We start from the raw sequence: 21,166 nt of genomic DNA on the forward strand, positions 1-21,166 counted from the left end.
TTGGAATATTGTGTTCACTTTTAGTCACCTAATCTTAGGGAAAATGTGGGAAAGTGCCAGAGGAAACATCACAGAAGCGCTTCACAGGAGGCTGCCAATCACTGAGGATGTCACCGAGACAGGGGACGAAATGTCTGCAACACAAATTCCCAGCTCGGCGAACAGACCCACAACAGGAAGCTGTGTAAGCTGAGAGAGGGCACAGAGGAGATTTACCTCGATGCTGCCTGGAATGGAGGGGATGGCTTAGGTTGGGGGAGCTAGGGCCTTTCTCATTGGAGCGAAGAAGGATGAGAGGTGACTTTATAGAGGTGTACTATATGTTGAGAGGCATAGATAGAACAAATAGCGAGAGACTTTTTCCCCAGGTCAGAAATGACAGGGCATAATTTTAAGGTAATTGGAAGAAGGTTAAGGGGAGATGTCAGAGGTAGGTTTTTTACTCCGATGGTGAGTGCATGGAATGCACTTCCAGGGTTGGAATGAGGGTCAGATACATTTAAGCGACTGCTGAACAAGCACATGGACGGCAGTAAATTGAGGGGTGTGCAGGCTAGTCTCATCTTCAAGTTGGATAAAAGGCTGGTACAATATCGAGGGCTGAAGGGTCTGAACTGTGCTGTATTGTTCTACGTTCTCACTCCAGAACGATGCAGCAGCAGTATTGGAAGAACAATATTGCGTCAAACCCCTTGACCCTTCCAGAGACGGGCACTGTCGATGGAAACTCGGTTAAATTCTGCCAGCAATCAGGTGATAGCCGGGTGGGGGGAGGGTGGCAGCCGTGAGACTGAACTTGCTTACTTGAGAGTTTTTAGTTTTAGTTGCTACGTGCAATGAAGTGTGAATCATTGTTTCAGCAGTTGGTTCTGTGTGTTGTTTCTGAGTCAGTGACCAAATTAAGGCGATTCACCCACAACCAGAGCAAGAGGCTGGGATTAATATTGACTCCACTGCATTCAGCGTGACATCACGTCAATACTGTTAGAAAGGGAAAGCTGACACCAACTCCCACCCCACCAGAGATCTCAAACCGAAACACCCAAAGAGAAGCGCATCGCCCTATAATCTGTAAAATTAATGTGAACAGTAGTGTAACCTGCTCTAATGTTTAAAAATAAATCCCTGACACTTTAAAATAAACAAAAATCCATTTATTTATCCAACAGTAACGGTGAACAGATGAAATAAACTATTAACAAACCAAATAAATCCCTTCTAACTACTGACTGTTCCGGAATAAAACAAGGTTCTCATGATATGCTGATCCAACAAATATGATTCCCTCTTGTAACAAAAAATGGAATTTAGTCTCTCAGATTACAGCCAGGTTACGTGTCTCTTGGAATACTCTGTGCCACCTTCTGTTGAATCTTCTGTCAGGAATGCCCTTCCCAGTTTTATTTAAATGATACATTCTCTAATACAGAGATGACTGACATCCAATTTCCCCCCTCAATAGAACTGAGGACTCTTGGCTCTCGCGAGGGGGAGTTAGAGATCTGGGTGTTCAGGCGATTGGACCCTGAAGGTGGCAACACAGGTCAATGGAGTGGTCACAAAGGTTTCATTCGGCGGTGTGGAAATAAATTGTTTTCCTGGAAGCCAAGTGATTTGACCAGCTACATCACTCCTGAGATACCTCTGCCTAAAACAACTAAAAAAAGTTAGGGTCTGAGCTACCTTCCTAGAATGTTTTGAGGGGATCTGGCCTGGTCCATAACACTGAACACCTGCAAATTGTGTCTCCAGGAAGGATGTAGTGAAACTTGAAAGGGTTCAGAAAAGATTTAAATGGATGGTTCTGAGGTTGGAGGGTTTGAGTTACAGGGAGAGATTGAATAAGTTGCAGGTATTTTTCCCTGGAACATCGGAGGCTGAGGAGTGACCTGGTAGATATGAATAAAATTGAGGGCCACAGATAGGGTAAATAGTCAATCTTTTCCCCAGGATGGGGAATCCAAAACTAGAGGTTTAGGATGGGGGGGGAAAGATTTAAAAGGGACCTGAGGGGAGACCTTTTCACAGAGAGAGTGGTGTATGTATGTAATGAGCTGCCAGAGGAAGTGGTGGCGGCTGGTACAATTTTAACATTTAAAAGGCATCTGGATTGGAACATGAATATGAAGAGTTTAGAGGGATACGGACTAGTGCTGGCAAATGGGATGAGATTAATTTGGGATATGCAGTCAGCGTGGACGAGTTGGACTGAAGGGTCTGTTTCCCTGCTGTGCATCTCTTTTGACTCGAAGTCTCTATAAAAGATACCACATTGCTTCAACTGAACTCTGAAACCCAACGTTACTGACAGATTCTGTGTGTGTGAACCCGAGAGGCCTGGTCGTAGAGATGGACAGCACTGAAACAGACCCTTCGGTACAACTCCTCCATCCTGACCAGACATCCAACATTTAATCTACTCCCATTTGTCAGCATTTAGCTCATATACCCATCCAGATGCTTTTTAAATGTTATAATTGTACCAGCCTCCACCACTTCCCCTGGCAGCTCAATCTGTACATGCACCACCCTCTGTGTGAAAACTTGTCGCTTGAGGTCCATGCTAAGTTGCCAGTTGTGTTAGGGTGGGTTACTCTTCGGAGGGTCGGTGAGGACTTGTTGGGCCGAAGGGCCTGTTTCCACGCTGTAGGGAATCTAATCAAAAGGCACCTGGATGGGTGTATGAACAGGAAGAGTTTCGAGGGGTGCTGGCAAATGGGACTAGATTAATTGAGGATATCTGGTCAGCATGAATGGGTTGGACCAAAGGGTCGGTTTCCAGCACTTGGCCTATATCCCTCTCAACCATTCCTATTCATGTCCCCATCCAGATGCTATTTAAAGGCTGTCATTGTACCAGTCTCCACCACTTCTTCTGGCAGCTCATTCCATCCATGTGTCACCCTCTGTATGAAAAGGTTGCCCTTTAGGTCCCACTTAAATCTTTCCCCTCTCACCATAAACCCTCTGGTTCTGGACTGCCCAACCTCCAGGGAAATGACCTTGTTATTTGCTCTATCCATACGCCTCATGATTTTATAAACCCATATAAGGTCACCCCTCAACCTCTGACATTCCAGGGAAAACAGCCCCAATCTATTCAACCTCTCCCTGTAGCCCAAACTCTCGGCAACATCCTGGTAAATCATTTCTGGTCGAGAAGTCAATGAATTGGGTTAATACCTGAAACACTGACTTTACTGCTGGTGCTGCCTGGCTTGCTGTGTTCTCCCAGCCTCCTGCTTGCCTACTTTGGATTCCAGCATCTGCAGTTTGTTTTTGTCTCGAACGAATGGCAGAGCAGACTCGATGGGCTGAATGGCCTAACAGGCTTAGGTTTGTGCAGATTGTTTCAGTGGGAATGTGCAGTCCTGGGCTCAACGAGCAGTAGCACCCAATGGAGCAAAGTTCATAGAATCACAGAATCCCTACAGTGTGGACACAGGTCCTTCAGCCCAACAAGTTCAAACTGACCCTCTGAAGAGTAACCCACGCAGACCCATTTCCCTACCCTATGACTCGACATTTCCCCCGACTAATGCACCACCCCTACACATCCCTGTACACTGGGACAATTTAACGTCACCAATCCACCCTACCTGCACACCTTTGGACTGTGGGAGGAAACTGGAACACCGAGAAAACCCACGCAGGCACAGAAGGAGAATGTGCAAACTCCACACAGATAGTTGCCCCAATAGTGGAATCAAAGCCGGGTCCCTGGCACTGTGAGGCAATGCTACTGACCACTGAGCCACCGTGGGAGTGGGTGCAGTCCAGCAGAAAACAAAACCAGCCCACCAACTCTCCCACTGTCAGACTGGGCAGGAGGTTCAGTCCTGGGGGTGACCCACAGCAGCCTCACCGGCAGAATCCGATTGTTGGGAGCACTGGTGCCCCCGCTGGTGTCTCTGCAAGTTGCAGGCCTGGGTGAAGGCCTTCCCGCACTCAGGACAGCTGAAGGGCCTCTCCCCAGTGTGAACCCGCTGGTGCTTCAGTAAGTCAGAGGAATTGCTGAAGGCCTTTCCGCACTCAGGACAAGCGAATGGCCTGTCCCCGGTGTGGACCCGCCGGTGGATCAGCACGTGGGAGAAATTGCTGAAGGCCTTCCCACACTCGGGGCAACTGAATGGCCTGTCCCTGGTATGGACCCACCGGTGGGTCAGCAGGTTGGAGGCATGGGTGAAGGCCTTCCCACACTCAGGGCAGCTGAAAGGCTTCTCCCCTGTGTGGACCCGTCGGTGGGTCAGCAAGGCGGAGGAATCACTGAACCCCTTCCCGCACTCTGGGCAAGTGAATGGCCTCTCCCCTGTGTGGACACTCTGGTGCCTCAGCAGGGAAAAGGCCTGGGTGAAGGCCTTCCCACACTCAGGGCAGCTGAAAGGCTTCTCCCCTGTGTGAACCCGCCGGTGGGTTAACAAGGCGGAGGAACTGCTGAACCCCTTACCACACTCTGAGCAGGCGAATGGTCTCTCCCCGGTATGGACCCGTTGGTGTTTCAGTAGGTCAGAGGAATTGCTGAAAGCCTTCCTGCACTCAGGGCAGCTGAAGGGCCTCTCCCCCGTGTGGACCCGTCTGTGCCTCAGCAGGGTGGAGGAACTGCTGAACCCCTTCCCGCACTCAGGGCAGGAGAATGGCCTGACTCCAGTGTGACTGCGCTGATGTGCCTCCAAGACAGACAGGACATGGAAGCCTTTCCCACAGTCGCCATACTTCCAAGGTTTCTCCACGGGGCGGGATTCCTCTGGTTTCTCCATGGCTGAAGCTTCAGCGGCACACAAACACGTGTACAGTCCCTCCCTGCCGTGAATTCCTCTTTCCAGGCTGGATAACTGTTTTAGGTTCCACACTTAGTACGCTGTAACTGTAGGGTCTCTCATTCAGTCCCACTGATGCTGAAAACGTACTGCAACAGGGACCAAAAAACTTTGCTCCTTCTCACAGAATCTTAGTCAAAACTCGTTCCAGTCCCAATGGACTGAATGACTGTCAAACATTGACTTGAAATTGAGGACAGCAGACGCTGGAGAGTCAGAGTCAAAAAGTGCGGAAAAGCACACCAGGTCAGGCAGCATCTGAGGAGCAGGAGAGTCGGCGTTTTGGACATAAGCCCGTCATCTGTTGATTTTTAAACTTCAGTTTTCAGATCAAATACTCTGTAAAAAGAGATTACAAAAGTCATCATTGTCACTGAGAAGGTCTTTAAACATTTAGACTAAATGTAATGCTGAATTATAGAACACATTTATTACACTAGAAAATAGACAGCAAGACTCAGAAAAGGGGGGCATCTTAAAGAATGTAAAAGATAGGGACACCTCGGCTGACCAAGTGATAACAGGATGCTGTAAGACAATTAAGAACGTTTGCCTTAGCATCAGTGAATCTGTATGAACAGGACACCAAGTGATAACATTCACAGCCGTTCCATTGTGAAATTAATGACCGTATTTGATTCTGACCCTGAAAAGAAACTCGGTACTATCAAAAACGTTGTAATTCATACTCAGTTGCTGCCAATTATAATGGATTCGTATACCCCTTGCAAGCAGGGCCGTCACAGAGAAAATAAATCTTTGCTGTTACAAAACCCTGACTTGAGAGTTCAAAAGGACACTAGAGAGAGACACCATTTTAGTGCTGAGGCTGTTGAATCCAGCAGAAAATTAACTCTTAGTGCTTAGCTGGTATGGATTGAATTTAATTGCATTTTGAGAAGCCAATTCTGGTTATGAAATGCAAATTCTGTAAAAGGAAATACTGATAAAGCTTTAACTTACTTGCTGTTTTTACAGACTGCCCCACTGTCAATTCTAACTAATTAGATCTTATGTCTTATTTAAATTTGAATCACAAACTTGAAAAGTAGGCATGTTTCATTCGAAGACGAATGAATCAGATTGAATGCAACCTTACGGTAACATCTCTGCCTCAGGTACAGAATGGTTTAGTGCTTAAAAAGCAGGAGTCTGCTCCTAGCTTAGAAAATATTCAAGGTCGAATATTGAAGAGATTCTTGCACAATGTGTCGGGAAGCCATTTTATGATGAACGTTTGCCCTCCTTACTAAGAAGCCGTTTTATAAACGAACTGTATCTGACATATGAGATGTGCAAGGTTATCTTGTGAACTCTCCAATTAGCTGAGACTGGTACCTCTTTATGAGAGGAGTTTATCTCGCTCGCAGGCCCCTAACTCAGCTGTTTTTCCCACCTGACGAATGGCTTAGGGCCTGTAGGAGTGATTAGTCAAGCTTCACAGACCTGTCAGTTAGCTTTTCTTCCTTATGAATCATTGTCTTTCACTATTATCTGTCTAATTAAGAACATGCAACTTCTTTTTCAAACTTTTGTACAAAGGAAGCCACTTTGTATCAATACATTGGAGTAGCCTGCTGGGCATTTGAACAGCTGGTAACCTACTCTCCTAGATTATTAGAACCAAGTTAGTTTAGCTTATAGGTATCAATGTTCTGTTGTCACAGTGATGCTATTAGTGAATAAAGGGGATAACTAAAATTATACTAAACTGTCCATAACAGGTTTTTATTCCAGACTTCCAAACAGTACGATTTCCGGGACGAACCAAGAGGGAGGCTTTACAGGTCTGAGTCCACAAGAGATTCCTTGGGAGGTCTCAAATCTCCACTTTAACATCAGTCCAGGGTAGAAATTCAGAACAAGCAATTCTTTTTCTGCAGAACAATCTTTTCTTTTGTTATTCCACAAAATTGAAAGCACCATCCCAATCTCACTCCCCCATCCATTCTCACTCCACTCTAATTTTCCCGAAGGATGCTAATTCAGGATGTTACAGGGCCAAAAAAGTAAAAACATCTCTTTTGAATAACTCTACCTGAAAGTTAACATCTTTCACAACATTGGGATACTGCTCAGTGTGAGCAGATCTGATTTTGGGAAGCAAAGAAAAACTGTATAAATTCAGGATAAAGCTGCAATACAGCGTCTTTAGAAACAACCAGACACAGGGTCAAGGCATTGACACCAACACCAGTGAGAAACTAAACATACAGACGTGGCAAACCATCAGTCTTTAATCTTTTAGAATGGGTTGTAGGTATCATTAATATGTAAATATCAGAACTTCTTACAAATCACCTTCGAGATAACATAAGTTTTGTAACAAAAGGTGACACCTCAGCTCAGACAATGCATTAAAGGTATAAGGTCACAGTCAGTCTGTATCCCAATTTTGAATCTGACAAGTTCTGTTTCCAAAGTGAAGTTTACAAAATATTATATGCATGCACTGACTGTATTGACTGCCAGCAGATTGCGCATTTTTTGAATAAAATCAAATGTTTGGATCAGAAATTGGCTAGCTGAAAGACGACAGAGGGTGGTGGTTGATGGGAAATATTCATCCTGGAGTTCAGTTACTAGTGAGGTACCACAAGGATCTGTTTTGGGTCCACTGCTCTTCGTCATTTTATTAATGACCTGGATGAGGGCATAGAAGGTGGGTTTGTAAATTCACGGATGACACTAAAGTCGGTAGAGTTGTGGATACTGACTAAGGATGTTGTCAGTTACAGAGGGGCAAAGATAAGCTGCAGGGCTGGGCTGAGAGGTGGAAAATGGAGTTTAATGCGGAAAAGTGTGAGGTGATTCACTTTGGAAAGAGCAACAGGAATGCAGAGTGTTGGGCTAATGGTAAGATTCTTGGGAGTGTAGATGAGCAGAGAGATCTTGGTGTCCAAGTACGTAGATCCTTGAAAGTTACCCAGGTTGATAGGGCTTTCAAGAAGGCATACGGTGTGTTAGCTTTTGTTGGTAGAGGGATTGAGTTTCAGAACCATGAGATCACGCTGCAGCTGTACAAAACTCTGGTGCGGCCAGATTTGGAGTAATGCGTACAGTTCTGGTCACCGCATTATAGAAAGGATGTGGAAGCTTTGGGAAAGGTTCAGAGGAGATTTACTAGGATGTTACCTGGTATGGAGGGAAGGTCTTAGGAGGAAAGGCTGAGGGGCTTGTGGCTGTTTTCGTTAGGGAGAAGGAGGTTGAAAGATGCCTTAACTGAGACATAAGATAATAAGAGAGTTAGAGAGGTTGGACAATGAATGCCTTTTTCCTTGGATGGCAACAGCTAGCACGGGGGGATATAACTTTAAATTGAGGGGTGATAGACATAGGACAGATGGTCAGAGGTAGTTTCTTTAGTCAGAGTAGTAGAGGTGTGGAACGTACTGCCTGCAATAGTAGTAGACTCGCCAACTTTAAGGGCATTTAAATGATCATTGGATAGGCATATGGACGAGCATGGAATAGTGTCGGTTAGATGAGCTTCAGATTGGTTCCACAGGTCGGTGCAACATTGAGGACCGAAGGGTCTGCACTGCACTGTAATGTTCTATGTTTCTATAAATATAATTCTGCAAATACAAATTCACCCTATACACTTATATGCATGAGTGCGTGCATGAGAGAAAGCAAATGTCTATGTCTATGCTGTTTGATCACAAATGCTTTATTTCTGTAAGTGTTGTTATAAATCAGAGTTGGGTACTAATAGTTAGATGTAAGGGAGAGAGAATTCCTCAAATTGGGTACCATAAGAATCCTGGGAGACCTTTATTTCTGGCTTACTTCCCAATGAACAAACATTAAACACACTCACCTATTTATTTCTAATTTTGTTTCATTTTTCTTGTTTATTCCCCACTACGATGAGTCTCTCTGTCTGGATGGTTGACAGGCTGGGGCAATGTGGGTTGGGCCTTGAGTGACTGAATGTTTTATTGTTCTGGAAGGTGGAAAAGGGGGTCAAAGCTTCAGCAAAAACCCAGCAGAGCTGAGGACATACGACACCTTACTCTGTGGGAACAGGGAGATCAACAGAGGACAGAGAAATCAGGACCTGAAATCCGAGCTGACACCAGACTCCCCTGTGATCAGTGCTTTGATTAACAGTGCCAACCATCTACCTTTACCGAGCTTCCCATTAAACTTCTCTGTAAGGAGTCTCAGATCATAATTATTCTCTTCAATGTGTGCAGCCAATTCATTCACTTTTGTTACAATGCAGCACACATTCAGCTTTTACTTTTATTTTTTGTGATCTTTTGAATCCAGCTTTGACTGCTGGTACGTTTATCCTCCTTGCCCCTTTTTATCATTCGCTAACATTCATTTTCCACATCACCACACTGCTCACCGGCCTTGATTTGGATTGGCCATGCTAAATTGCCCATTGTGTCCAGGGATGTGCAGGTTAGATGGTTAGCCAAGGGAAATGCACAGTTATAGTTTCACAGTAATAGAAGCAGGAGTCGGCCATTTGGCCCATCCAGCCTGCTCTGCCATTCATTAAGGTCATCATCTCAGCTCCTCCGATCTGCATTGTCCCAACTACCCTTTAATTCCCTATAATGCAATAACCCAGCCAACTGTATCCTGAATATACTTAATTAAGCTGCTGCTACTGCTTCCTTGGGCAGAGAATTCCATAGATTCACCACATTCCAGGGAAAGCAGTTCTTCCTCATCTCTGTCCTAAATCTACTCTCCCTAATCCTGAGGCCATGTCCCCTAGTCCTAGTCTAATTCACCAGCAGAAACGACAGGATAGGATAGGTGGGGTAGGTGTGGGTCTCGGTGGCATGGTCTTCAGAGGGGTCAGTGTTGCCTTTATGGGCTGAATGGTCTGATTCCACACTGTAAGGCTTCAATGATTTACCAAGGTTGTGTGCGCTCCGGATTACAGCTCCCAGAACCTCCCCCTTTCTGCAAATGGAAAGACAAGTCCCACCCTGCCCTCTCGTATGTGTGTTCTGTAACTGCTTAATCATTTCTAGTGAATACAGCCCACACCTCCCACTGCTGCCTGTAACCTTTACAATGCTGATGAAACAATGCAATACCTGCAGTACTGAAAATCGTAAGGCTTCTAACGATACCAGTTACTGATTCACTGCTCCTTCTGATGGACAGCGTTGGAAATACAATGTTGAAGGCTGAATGAAATGAGCAGTTTAAAACAAAAACCCACCTAACCCTTCACTAGGTTCTCCACTCAGCACACTGTCCTTACTGCCAGTAAACCTGAAAGCACTTCATCCCCACAGTGCAATGAATTCCCGCTTTCCACCAGAATTCCAGATGTGCTCCCTCACTCAGTTGCTGTCTCACAAACGAAAGATTTCATTGTAACTTCTGCTCCCACTCAGGGCAAAACATCTTTGAAAACTACTCTGGAAGTCTAGTCTTCACAACCACACTTCTACTTTCACTGAAGACGATTAGAGTCATACAGCACGGAAATAGACCCTTCGGCCCAATCAATGGTGCCGACCAGATATCCTAAATTAATCCAGTCCCATTTGCCAGCATTTGGCCCATATCCCTCAAAACCCTTCCTATTCATGTACCCATCCAGATGCCTTTTAATATATTGTAATTTTACCAGCCTCCATCACTTCCTTTGGCAGCTCATTCCACAGAGACATCACCATCTTTGTGAGGAAGTTTCTCCTCAGGTTATTTTTAAATCTTCCCCCTCTCATCTCAAACCTATGCCCTATACTTTTGGACTCACATATCCTTGGGAAAAGATCTTGGCTATGCAGCCTATCCATGCCCCTTATGAACATCTATAAGGTCACCCTTCAGCCTCCAACACTCCAGGGAAAATAGACCCAGTCTATTCAGCCTTTCCCTGGAGCTCAAACCTTCCAACTCTGGCAACAGCCTTGTAAATTCTTTCTGAACTCTTTCAAGTATCACATCATCTTTCCTGCAGCAGGGAGATCAGAACTATATGTGGTATTCCAAAACATGGTCTAACTCAATGTACTGACCAATGGAGGAAAGCATACCAAACAGCTCCTTCATTATCTGATCTACTTGCGACTCCATTTTCAAGGAACTATGAACCTGCTCTCCAAGGTCTTTTTGTTCTGCTTCACTCCCCAGGACCTTAGAATTGGGTGTATAAGTCCTGCCCCGATTTGCCTTACCAAAACGCAAAATCTCATACTCATCTAAATTAAACTCCATCTGCCACTCCTTGGCCCATCAGCCTATCTAATCAATTCTAATTTATATCAAACTTGCTTTCATCTTTCATTCCCAGAAAGCTGAAAATCTCCATCCCTCAGACTCTTCCCCCATTCTCACTTTGCTGAACCTAATACCTCTGTAACTCATCCTGAAGGGTCTGGTCCATGCTGATTAACAGGCCCACACTCGGAGGGGATCTAATTAAAACCGACAGAATACTGAACAGCCAGGACAGAGTGGACATTGACAAGATGTCTCCATTGGTAGGAGAGACTAGAACGTGAGGGCACAGCCTTCGAGAAAGGGGAAGACTTTTCAGAATGGAGATAAGAAGAAATGTCTTCAGCCAGAGAGTGCTGAATCTATAAAATTAATTGCCACAGGAGGCCAGGTCACCGAGTATATTTAAGACTGAGGTCGATAGCTTCTTGAGTATCAAGGGAATCGAAGGTAATGGGGAGAAAGCAGGGGAATGAGGTTGAGAAATTTATCAGCCATGATTGAATGGCGGAGCAGACTCAATGCGTTGAATGGCCTAATTTCTGTTCTCATGTCTTATGGTCTCACACAGTGTGACAGAATTGGGAGCAGGGGTAGACCATTTGGTTTTTCCAGCCTGCACCAGCACTGAACAGATCATAACTGGATAGGAATATACTTACATCTGGGTGGATAGGTTGAGAGGTGACTTTATAGAGGATTATAAGATCATGAGGGGTATAGATGAGGTGACCAGCAGGTGTCCTTTCCCTAGGGTGGGGGTTTCAAGATGAGGGAGCAAATTTTGAAGGGGAGAGGAGAAAGATTTTAAAAAGATATGAGGAGAAACTTTTTTTTAAGAAAGTGGTTTGTGTGTGGAATCAATGTCCAGAGGAAGTGGTGGATGCAAGTACAGTGATATCATTTAAAAGACATTTGGAGAAGTACATGAATAGGAAAGGTTCGGAGGGATATGGGCCAATCACTGGCAAATGGACCAGTTTAATTTGAGAACATAGCATGGACTAGTTGGACTGAAGGGTCTGTTTCTGTGCTGTACGATCCTGTAGCTGTTCTCTCCTGGTCTGAAAACCATTTTCTTGGAGATCCAAGATGGCGGTGGTCTGAGTGGTCTGCTGTGTTGGGCTCTGTGCCATATCCTACGGCAATGTGGACCTTTACCCCCCTCGTTAACCATCCGAAGGAGAAAAAAAAACTAATATAAACTTAGTGAACATCTGGAGCTGCTAAAATTGTGGTTTGACAGCTTTAAGACCAGGATGAAAGCAAATGAAGGAAAGGGGCCAAAAGGAGTGCAGCAGGCAGGGCACTCCCCTACTGCATAGGGGGGGCCTGGAGCCATTGCTCAAACTCCCAGGGCGGCCCCTTTGGATTTAATGGGGCAGCAGCAATTACTCTCGGAGTTTGACAAACTCTGAGAAAAGATTGAAGCAGCGGTGGAACCACTATCTGCCACGCTGGAAAAGCATGAGCAGTAAATTCAAATGTTGGCCCGAAGAGAATAGGCAGCAGAGGAGAGGACCGTGGCGGAGGTCTCAGGAGGAAGGATCCAAACGCTGGAAGACCAGGTTCGGGTCCTTCAGGAGCAAGTGGACGACCTGGAAAACAAAAGTAGGAGAAAAAGCTTACAGCGCGTGGGTCTTCTGGAATGTGAGGAAGGCGAAGACCTCATTGGAATCCTGGAGAAGTGGTTCCTGATGTTCTTGGGGCTGGAGTTGGAGTCGGGCCTTTTGAGTTTGGAGCGGGCTCACTGGATTTCAATGTGCAGGTCCGGACCGGACCCACGCCCCCGCACGGTCCTTGTGTGACTCCTGCATTATAAAGAAAAACAGTTAGTGATTGAAACAGCAAGAAGACTGGGAAGAGATCCACAGGCTTTGTGCATGAAAGGCACAAGAACAATATCTTTTCAGGACTTCTCAGGAGCCAGAATTAAGAAGAGAAAGAGCTTTTGATGAAGTTCAGAGAAAATTAAGGGATCTGAACATTCAATGTTCCTTGAGGTCCCTGGCCGTGTTGCATTTCGCTCATGGGGGGACGGTATATCATTTTGATTCAGCAGAAAAGGCGAAGAACTTTGTGAATTCTCTGAATTCAAGGACTCAGGTCGGGATGGGGCCATCGATACAGACAATGGTACAGTTCTTTCTGTCCCTTCTTTTCTTTTCTCTCTCTACATTTTTTTTGTGGTTATCGGCTTCTCCATACTGCCTTGATGTAAAACCAGAATTATTTAGGATATCGGTCAGTTGTGCATTATGTGAGGACTTTTGTTTTAACTGCTGTCCTTTTGGTTGTGGTTTGGGGGTGGCTATACCTGTGGTTAAGATGTATGGAGAAGGGGTGTGAGTGTGTGTGTGTGGGGGGAGGGGGGGGGAAGGGGGGAGTGGGCATCCATTTTTAACTCTCAGAATGTAAATAATGTGTTTTTTTTCATCTGTGAATTGCTTGCGGTTAGGGCACGGCCTCAGTTGGAAGGATCCAGGATGTTAGCTGTGGGCAAGGTGGGGTGGGGTGGTGGGGGAGTTATGATAGGGTATTCTTCTCCTTTAGCTCTAAGAGTAGAGGAGTGGCTATACTTATAAGAAGGAACCTCCCTTTCCAGGTAGTTGAGAAAATTAAGGACGAACTTGGACAGTTCATCATTCTTAAAGCTCAACTACATGGAGAAGAGTATGGCGTCCTGAATGTATATTCCCCACCCCCCTCAACGTGTACCCTCTTACATTTCTAACTGATGGAGTTGCTAAATTAATGAGTCTTGGGGTGCACAGTACGATCATAGGAGGGGATTTTAATCTCCTCATAGACCCTGAGGTAGACAGGGTGACAAGGGGCCTGGCATGTATGACTGCACGATCTAAGCAGTAGGTGGACATGATTCGTTTGATTAGTTTCCCTACAGTGTGGAAACTGGCCCTTCGGCCCAACAAGTCCACACTGACCCTCTGAAGAGTAATCCACCCAGACCCATTTCCCTCTGACTAATGCACCTAACACCATGGGCAATTTAGCATGGCCAATTCACCTTACCTGTACATCATTGGACTGTGTGAGGAAACCAGAGCACCCGGAGGAAACCCACGCAGACACGGGGAGAATGTGCAACCTCCACACACAGTCATCCAAGGCCGGAATCGGACCTTGGTCCCTGGTGCTGGGAGGCAGCAGAACTAACCACTGAGCCACCGTGCTGCCCCAGTGTGAGGAGTCGGGGTTAGTGGATGTGTGGAGGCATCGCCACCTGAATGGAAGAGATTTTACTTTGTATTCCAACCAACACAAGTGCCACACGCGAGTTGACATGTTTTTATGCCATCAGATATTTTGGATAGAACACTGGCTTGTAAAATTGGGCAGATAGCTGTCTCAGACCACGTGCCAGTGTATTTAGATGGTAAAATCAAGGGTGGTGGAATGGATGCACGGCACTGGCGCACGGACCCATTCCTGTTAAGGAATGGTAAATTCGTTGAGTACATCAGAAGAAAGTTCAGGGTCTTCTGGGATATCAACTCAAGTATGGCCAGTAATCCGGCAATACTGTGGGAGGCCACTAAGGCATATTTATGAGGCCTAGTTATTTCATATTAAACAACTAGAAGGAAGCAGAGGGTGGAGCAACAATAGATCGCTGATGAAGTATTTTATATTAGGACTTCACTCGTCACGCTGCAGCTCTCAGGGTTGCTCTCGACTCATTGCACACACAGGTGGCAAAAAAGGGTCTCCTTTGCCAAACAAAGATTGTTTGAATTTGGAGAACCAGCCCCTCCCCAGTATAAAGGCGGAACAGGTTTCCCTGTTGAATGCACCTATGATGATACAGGAGTCATTTTCTCGATTGATTCAAACAATTAATTTATTTGGCTGTTTTTCGGGCTACAGGATCAACTTTACAAAATCGGAAGCCATGCCGCCGGGGGGGGATTCGTGGAGGTGCCTGATCTGAAGGATGGAATGCAGTTCCTGTTTAGACGGTTGTCAAAAGGATTTTTGTATTTGAGAATTTTTATTACTCCTGCCTTCTACCAGCTGTATAAAGCTAACTATGTACAATTACTGCAGAGGATAAAGCAGGATTTGCAGCAGTGGAAGGGATTACCGTTATCATGGTTAGGCCGAATAGCCTTGAATAAAATGTATGTTCTTCCTCGCCTGTTGTACCCCTTGAGAATGCTCCCGTTGTTGCTACCCACATGAGTATTACGGAGTCTCAATGGTTGGCTCGGTTCTTTTATTTGGTGTCGCCGGCGCACCCGAATTAAGTTTACCAAATTGCAGCTCTCGCAGGGTGAGGGAGTGGGGTGAACCTTCTGGACTTGAAGAGACATCAAATGTGCACTTTGTTCCCATAGCTGGGTGGCAGGGCATGGGGGTGATTTAGGGTCAATTTGGCTTGATGTTGAAGCCTCGCAGTTACGTTGTTCCCTAATTATTTATGGATAAGATGAAATCCATGTCCGAGGAGTGTAAGAGTCCAATCATTTTAAATACGGTGAAAACCTGGAGGATAATGAGGCAAGATGAGGGCAATTGGCTTAAGACCTCACAGTTTACCCCATTGGTGGGAGCCCAAGGATTTCAACCTGGGGCAATGGACTCCGGCTTAAGGTCATGGGAGAATAAGGGAATCTCCTGTCTGGGAGATTTATTCAAGGGGGAGGTCTTGATGTCATTTAGCCAGCTAAGTCAGAAATATGGATTGTACCCATTCCGGTACTTTCAGATAAGGGATTATATACAGAAAAAGACGATGGTCCCAGCTCAGCTTTACAGGTCAGACATGGAGAAAAAGTACTCCAGTGTGCTGGTGTTCTTTCAGTCAGTACTTTGTATTATTTACAAAAGGGACGTGCCTTCGGAGACGTGGAGGGAACCTGTAGGACGTGGAATCAGGAACTCAGAGATGATACTTCATTGGAAGTATGGAAAAGAAATATGGGAAAATGTAAGGAAAATTTCAATACGTAACAAAACACAGGCCACGAAATTGAAGATTTTACACAGGGCTCATATGGCGCCAGAGAAGCTAGCTAAGTTCAAGAGAGGCGTATCACCAGGTTGTCCCAAATGTAAAATTATTATAGGCACTCTCACACACTGCTATTGGTCATGTTTTAAGATCCAGACTTACTGGAGTGCTATAGTAAGGGAGCCGAAGGATATCCTCGGGATTGAAGTTAAAGTGGATCTGGCATTTCTTCTTCTGGGGTTAGCAAATTTGCCCTCTCCTGGGGAAACATGTGAAGAGACTGTGTAACATTCTTACCCACTATGCAAGGAAGAACATTTTAATGAAATAGACATTGGAAAAAACCCCAGGTCTTACGGGGTGGCGTCAGCTAGTGATGGAGCATCTCCCCCAAGACTACCACATGAATATGATGCACCACAGAACAGGGCGGTTTTACAAGATGTGGCAATCCTTTCTAAATGATATGGGTGCAGACTTATCAGCAATATTGATTAGGGCCTTGGTATGCCATGAGAATCAGTTTGGGCACCAGTGGTGCCCTGGGAAGGGAGGCTGGGGGAAAAGAATATGGGTACAATAACTGGAGCTTCCAGGGACGAGACCCTCAGTGGAGGTGTAGTAAGTGAAATAGAATAAAATAATGTGATGTAATTTAATTTGAATTCAGTTTAATTTAATATTTTTAAAATTTGATTGTAGTTTAGTTTAAGCTAAGTAGGTACAGTTGTTCTGGTAGAATAGTAGTTAGTTCATTATTAGTAGTATCATGATATGACATTGTTGTACTGCCTCTCTCTTTCTGTACTTTGGTATTGTTCTTTTTTGTCTATAGATGTTTTATAAAAGATTTGAAAAAGTTTCTAATAAAATATTTAAAAAAGCATTTCCTTGCCTTCCCCCATAACTACTTTTAACATTCAAAAGTCAGATAAACTCAGCTTTGAATATATTCAATGACCCCCTAACTGCAGGAAGACATCCCCACTTCTGAACTTAATTCCTCTTGCTAATACACCACTTGCCTTGCTCATTGCTTGCTGCACCTGTCTGACAACTGGCATTGACTGGGATAGAAAGCCTGAGTAGAAGGGAGCTGAAGCTACCTCCTGATGAATGGTTTTTGCCCAAAACATTGACGGCCCTGCACCACGGATGCTGCCTGATCTGTTGTGCTTTTCCAGCGCCACATATTTCGACTCTGATCTCTAGCGTCTGCAGCTCTCACTTGTTCCACATCCCAATATATCACAATTTCAACAATGCATCTCCTTGCTGTTTTTATTTCACAGGAAAGACAATAACTTCACACAGTGTAACTGCATTTGCCATGTATTTGCTAATTAAGACACAGACCTGAACCAACTTTGCTGCAAGTCAAGAACTGAACTCCAGAATGAAAAAATAAAATGGAAAAGGGGGTGAGAAAAGAGTGTGTTGTACTCACAGATGTTGGACAGAGGAAAGTTGCAGTCTGAGGTGAAGCTCAATCTTCATTCAGAGAGAGAAGAACAGCAACTACAGCTTCACAAATTCATGGTCTAACGTCCGCATTCAGTGAATAGGGACGCTCTCAATGGCAGGAAGACCACACTCCTTCCGGTCTTTTGGCGCTTTCTATTGGTCTATCAAAAGAATGTCGAGAACTGTTTCCGCTGTCAGGTAGGAGCATGCGCACTATTTTGCTGACACCGGCGTACATGCGCAGTGCTTGCTGACACCGAGAAGCATGCGTGGTCTGACCTGTGGAGGTGTTGGTGTAAATGACAAATTTTCAGTCTAAATGCTAATAGGAGAGAAAGAAAGACTGGTGCCACAAATTTGTTTTCCCGAGACTCAACATTTTATTGTTTTTGAATTTTGTCTGGCTGCTCAAGAGGATGTACACGGGGGCACAGTGGTTAGCACTGCTGCCTCACAGCGCCGGAGACCCGGGTTCATATCCCGCCTCAGGCGACTGTCTGTGTGGAGTTTGCACGTTCTCCCCGTGTCTGCGTGGGTTTCCTCCGGGTGCTCCGGTTTCCTCCCACAGTCCAAAGATGTGCAGGCCAGGTGAAGTGGCCATGCTAAATTGCCCGTAGTGTTAGGTAAGGGGTAAATGTAGATGTAGGGGGATGTAGGGGTAGATCTAGATGTAGATGTAGGTTACGCTTCGGCTGGGCGGTGTGGACTTGTTGGGCCGAAGGGCCTGTTTCCACATTGTAAGTAATCTAATCTAATCTAAAAAAAACCTAAGATTTAAAAGGGACAAAAGGGATAAATATTCACGCAGAGCGTGATACGTGTATGGAATGAGCTGACAGAGGCCCTGTGTTAAGGCTGGTACATTTACAACATGTGAAAGCCTTCTGGATGGGTTCTGGAAAGGCCTCTATATGAATAGGAAGCGTTGAGAGAGATATGAGCCAAATACTGGCAAACAGATCGCCTGATTAATTTAGGATATGTGGTCAGCGTGGACCAAAAGGTTTGTTTCTGTGCTCTGCAATTCTATGACTCTATTTCTACATAATCTGAACCAATTTCACAAGACTAGGAATAGGTCATTCCTCCCTCACAGCCTGTTCTCAACTGTGGCTTAACTGCAAGTTTCATACATCATTTTAGCTATTCTCAAATGGTTTTACAGATCAGCCATTTCGCTGGCTCAGTGGTTAGCGCTCCTGCCTCATACTGCAAGGGCCCGGATTCGATCCCATCGTCTGGCGACTGTTGGTGTGGGATTTGCACATTCCTTTGCCCTCCTTTCAGTGCTCCAGTTTCCGCCGATGGTCGCAAAGATGGGCAGATTAGGGTGGATAGTCCATGCTAAATTGCCCCACTGTGTGCAGAGATGTGTTATGGGGTGGGTCTGGGTGGGATGCTTTTCAGAGAGTCAGTGTGGACTCGATGGGCCAAATGGCCTGCTCCCACACTGTAGGGATTCTATGATTACAAGAGTTGTCAAACCAGCAATCTAAATTGGTGAAGTATAAGACCAGGAGCCAATCTTCAAGCAGTTTTCCATTCATTCACAGAGTGAAATTTTAGAATTGTATCACTGAGCTCTACTCCCATCTCACTGTCAATAAATGTCTTTTTATCTGTCCTCAAACAATCATACAATCAATCTGTCCCTCCTTTACCTTGATTTTTTTAAAGTTAGCATATTTCTTCCTTTAGATAAACCTTATCAATCAAAACACAAAACAATGTTTCAAACCTAATTAAAGATTTTGAAAGTTCTATACGAATCTTCTGGGATCCCCAGTAATCACCCGATATGAGCTGTTATCTTCATCAAATAATCTGACAATTATTGACTGTTATCAACTTCTTCCATCCCAGGAAATTTCCTTTCTCTGCAAAGTTTGGTTCATGTTGGCAAGTTCAATTCTCCCCCATTTCCCAGGAACACACTTTATAATGTTTTACATTCTCAGTATCTGTTTAACGTTCAGTGGGAAAACTGTTTTCAGTCTCAGTTATACAGTATTCCTCCAAAATGTTTTTGAGGAATGCACTCCTCCCACAAGAGCTGGTGGTTCCATGGTTAAAATGCTATTAACAGCAGTTTTTCTTATTTACCCACCTTCCCAGGATACAGGATTTCTCTCACCAGAAACTGTGCCCCCTGAAAAAAATCCAGCAGGAAGATCATTATGCAGCGATCAGTGAAAATGTCTCATTTGGGTCACCCAATGATAGAAATGGAAGAACCTGCCTCTTCAAGGGAGATATCCGGCTGGCCTTGTGTTGGTGTTTGCTTGGTTGTCTTTGCTGTTTCCCCTCTAACTGTTCAAAATGTCTGGTTTTATACCCCAAAACATCAGATCATTTCATTGGTTTGGTGTCATTCCAAACTGTAAAATTCAAATTCGATAGGATTTTGGTATCAGGAGCATACTTTAAACTGATTGGCCAAATTGGAATTTGTTTTTGTTCCATGGCAACACAACTCCAGCTATTTGTTTCAACCAAACGTTACATTTTTAAATTGTTCAGCACGCTTTGTGCTTTCAGTCAGTCCTTGCTCGTTTCCTCTCTGTCAAAAGGTACACTACACACCTACACTTTCATTACACCATCCAAATGTCTTTTAAATGTTGTAACTATACCTGCATCTATCACTTCTGGAAGTGCATTCACTCACAAACTAATGTCTCTGTAAAAACGTTATCCCTCAGGTTCCTTTTAAAATCTCTCTCCTCTCACCTTAAAAAAAAATGTCCCCTAGTTTTTAAATTCTCCTTCACTAAAGGAACAGTCATTTGCTAATCACTTTACCTACAACCTTCATGATTTTCTAAATTTCTACAAGGTCACCCTCAACCTCCTACGCTCCAGTGAAAAAAGGTCCAAGCCTCTCCTTATAACTTAAACCCTCCAGTCCTGGCAACATCCTGGGAAAGCTTTTCAAACCCTCTCCAATAGTATTCTTCCTATAACAGGGCGACCAGGACTGTACTCAGTACACTAAAAGTGGCCTCATCAACATCCTGTACAACCTCAACATGACGTCCCAACTCCAACACTCAATGGTGAGAAAAATGAAAGCAAGTGTGCTAAACAACACCTTAACTACCCTGTCTACCGGTGATGCAACTTTCAACGAACTATGTACCTGAAACTTCCCCTCCAAAACAGGTCTCTCTGTTCTACAACAAGACCCAGGGCCCTACCATTTACTGTACAAGTCTTGTCCTTGTTTGTTTTACCAAAATGCAACCCCTAGCTTTTATCCACACGCTCTCTCTCAGGTACACATACAAATACACCCTTTCACAGGCTTACACGCCATCACACTTACTCTTTGCCAAGTTAAAAATCACACAACACCAGGTTATAGTCCAACAGGTTTAATTGGAAGCAATAGAGTTCGGAGCACCGCTCCTTCATCAGGTGGTTGTGGAGGACACAGTTATAAGACACAGAATTTATAGCAAACGTTTACAGTGTGATGTAGCTGAAATTCTACATTGAAAAATACCTTGATTGTTTGTTGAGTCTTTCATCTGTTCGAATACCATGATAGTTTCACTTTCTTCATATGTAAATCACAAAACTTTTAAAAATTTACATAAGTTACATTTTCAGGTTAACTGTAACATTTGATGTTAGCTAACACCAATTGTTAAAGTTAACCTGAGAACATTTAAGAGGCATTTGGATGGGTATATGAATAGGAAGG

General features: G+C 44.6%; 1 protein-coding gene and 1 long non-coding RNA gene across 3 annotated transcripts in view; one reads left to right on the top strand and one right to left on the bottom strand.

Moving 5' to 3' along the window:
* The window catches only part of LOC140460352 (uncharacterized), a 27,546-nt gene extending 10,739 nt beyond the window's left edge, over window positions 1-16,807 (top strand). The window contains exon 3 of the long non-coding RNA XR_011954008.1: window positions 14,910-16,807. This is a non-coding gene — a long non-coding RNA (uncharacterized lncRNA). The remainder of the gene's footprint in view (window positions 1-14,909) is intronic.
* On the bottom strand, window positions 1,183-17,653 carry LOC140460339 (uncharacterized). 2 transcript variants are annotated; one of them, XM_072554820.1, is made up of 3 exons: window positions 17,444-17,646; window positions 12,651-12,832; window positions 1,183-5,156 (listed from the first exon to the last, which is right to left on the bottom strand). In XM_072554820.1, exon 3 carries the CDS (start codon window positions 4,755-4,757, stop codon window positions 3,834-3,836), a length of 924 nt encoding a protein of 307 aa, XP_072410921.1. In that variant the 5' UTR covers window positions 4,758-5,156; window positions 12,651-12,832; window positions 17,444-17,646; the 3' UTR covers window positions 1,183-3,833. The 2 variants fall into 2 exon arrangements, with proteins under 2 accessions (XP_072410921.1, XP_072410922.1); XM_072554821.1 differs by lacking the exon at window positions 12,651-12,832 and having other exon boundaries at window positions 17,444-17,653.
* Window positions 17,654-21,166: the final 3,513 nt, after the last annotated feature.

This window comes from Chiloscyllium punctatum, chromosome 36, assembly GCF_047496795.1.
Source record: "Chiloscyllium punctatum isolate Juve2018m chromosome 36, sChiPun1.3, whole genome shotgun sequence".
In the NCBI taxonomy this organism is placed as follows: domain Eukaryota; kingdom Metazoa; phylum Chordata; class Chondrichthyes; order Orectolobiformes; family Hemiscylliidae; genus Chiloscyllium; species Chiloscyllium punctatum.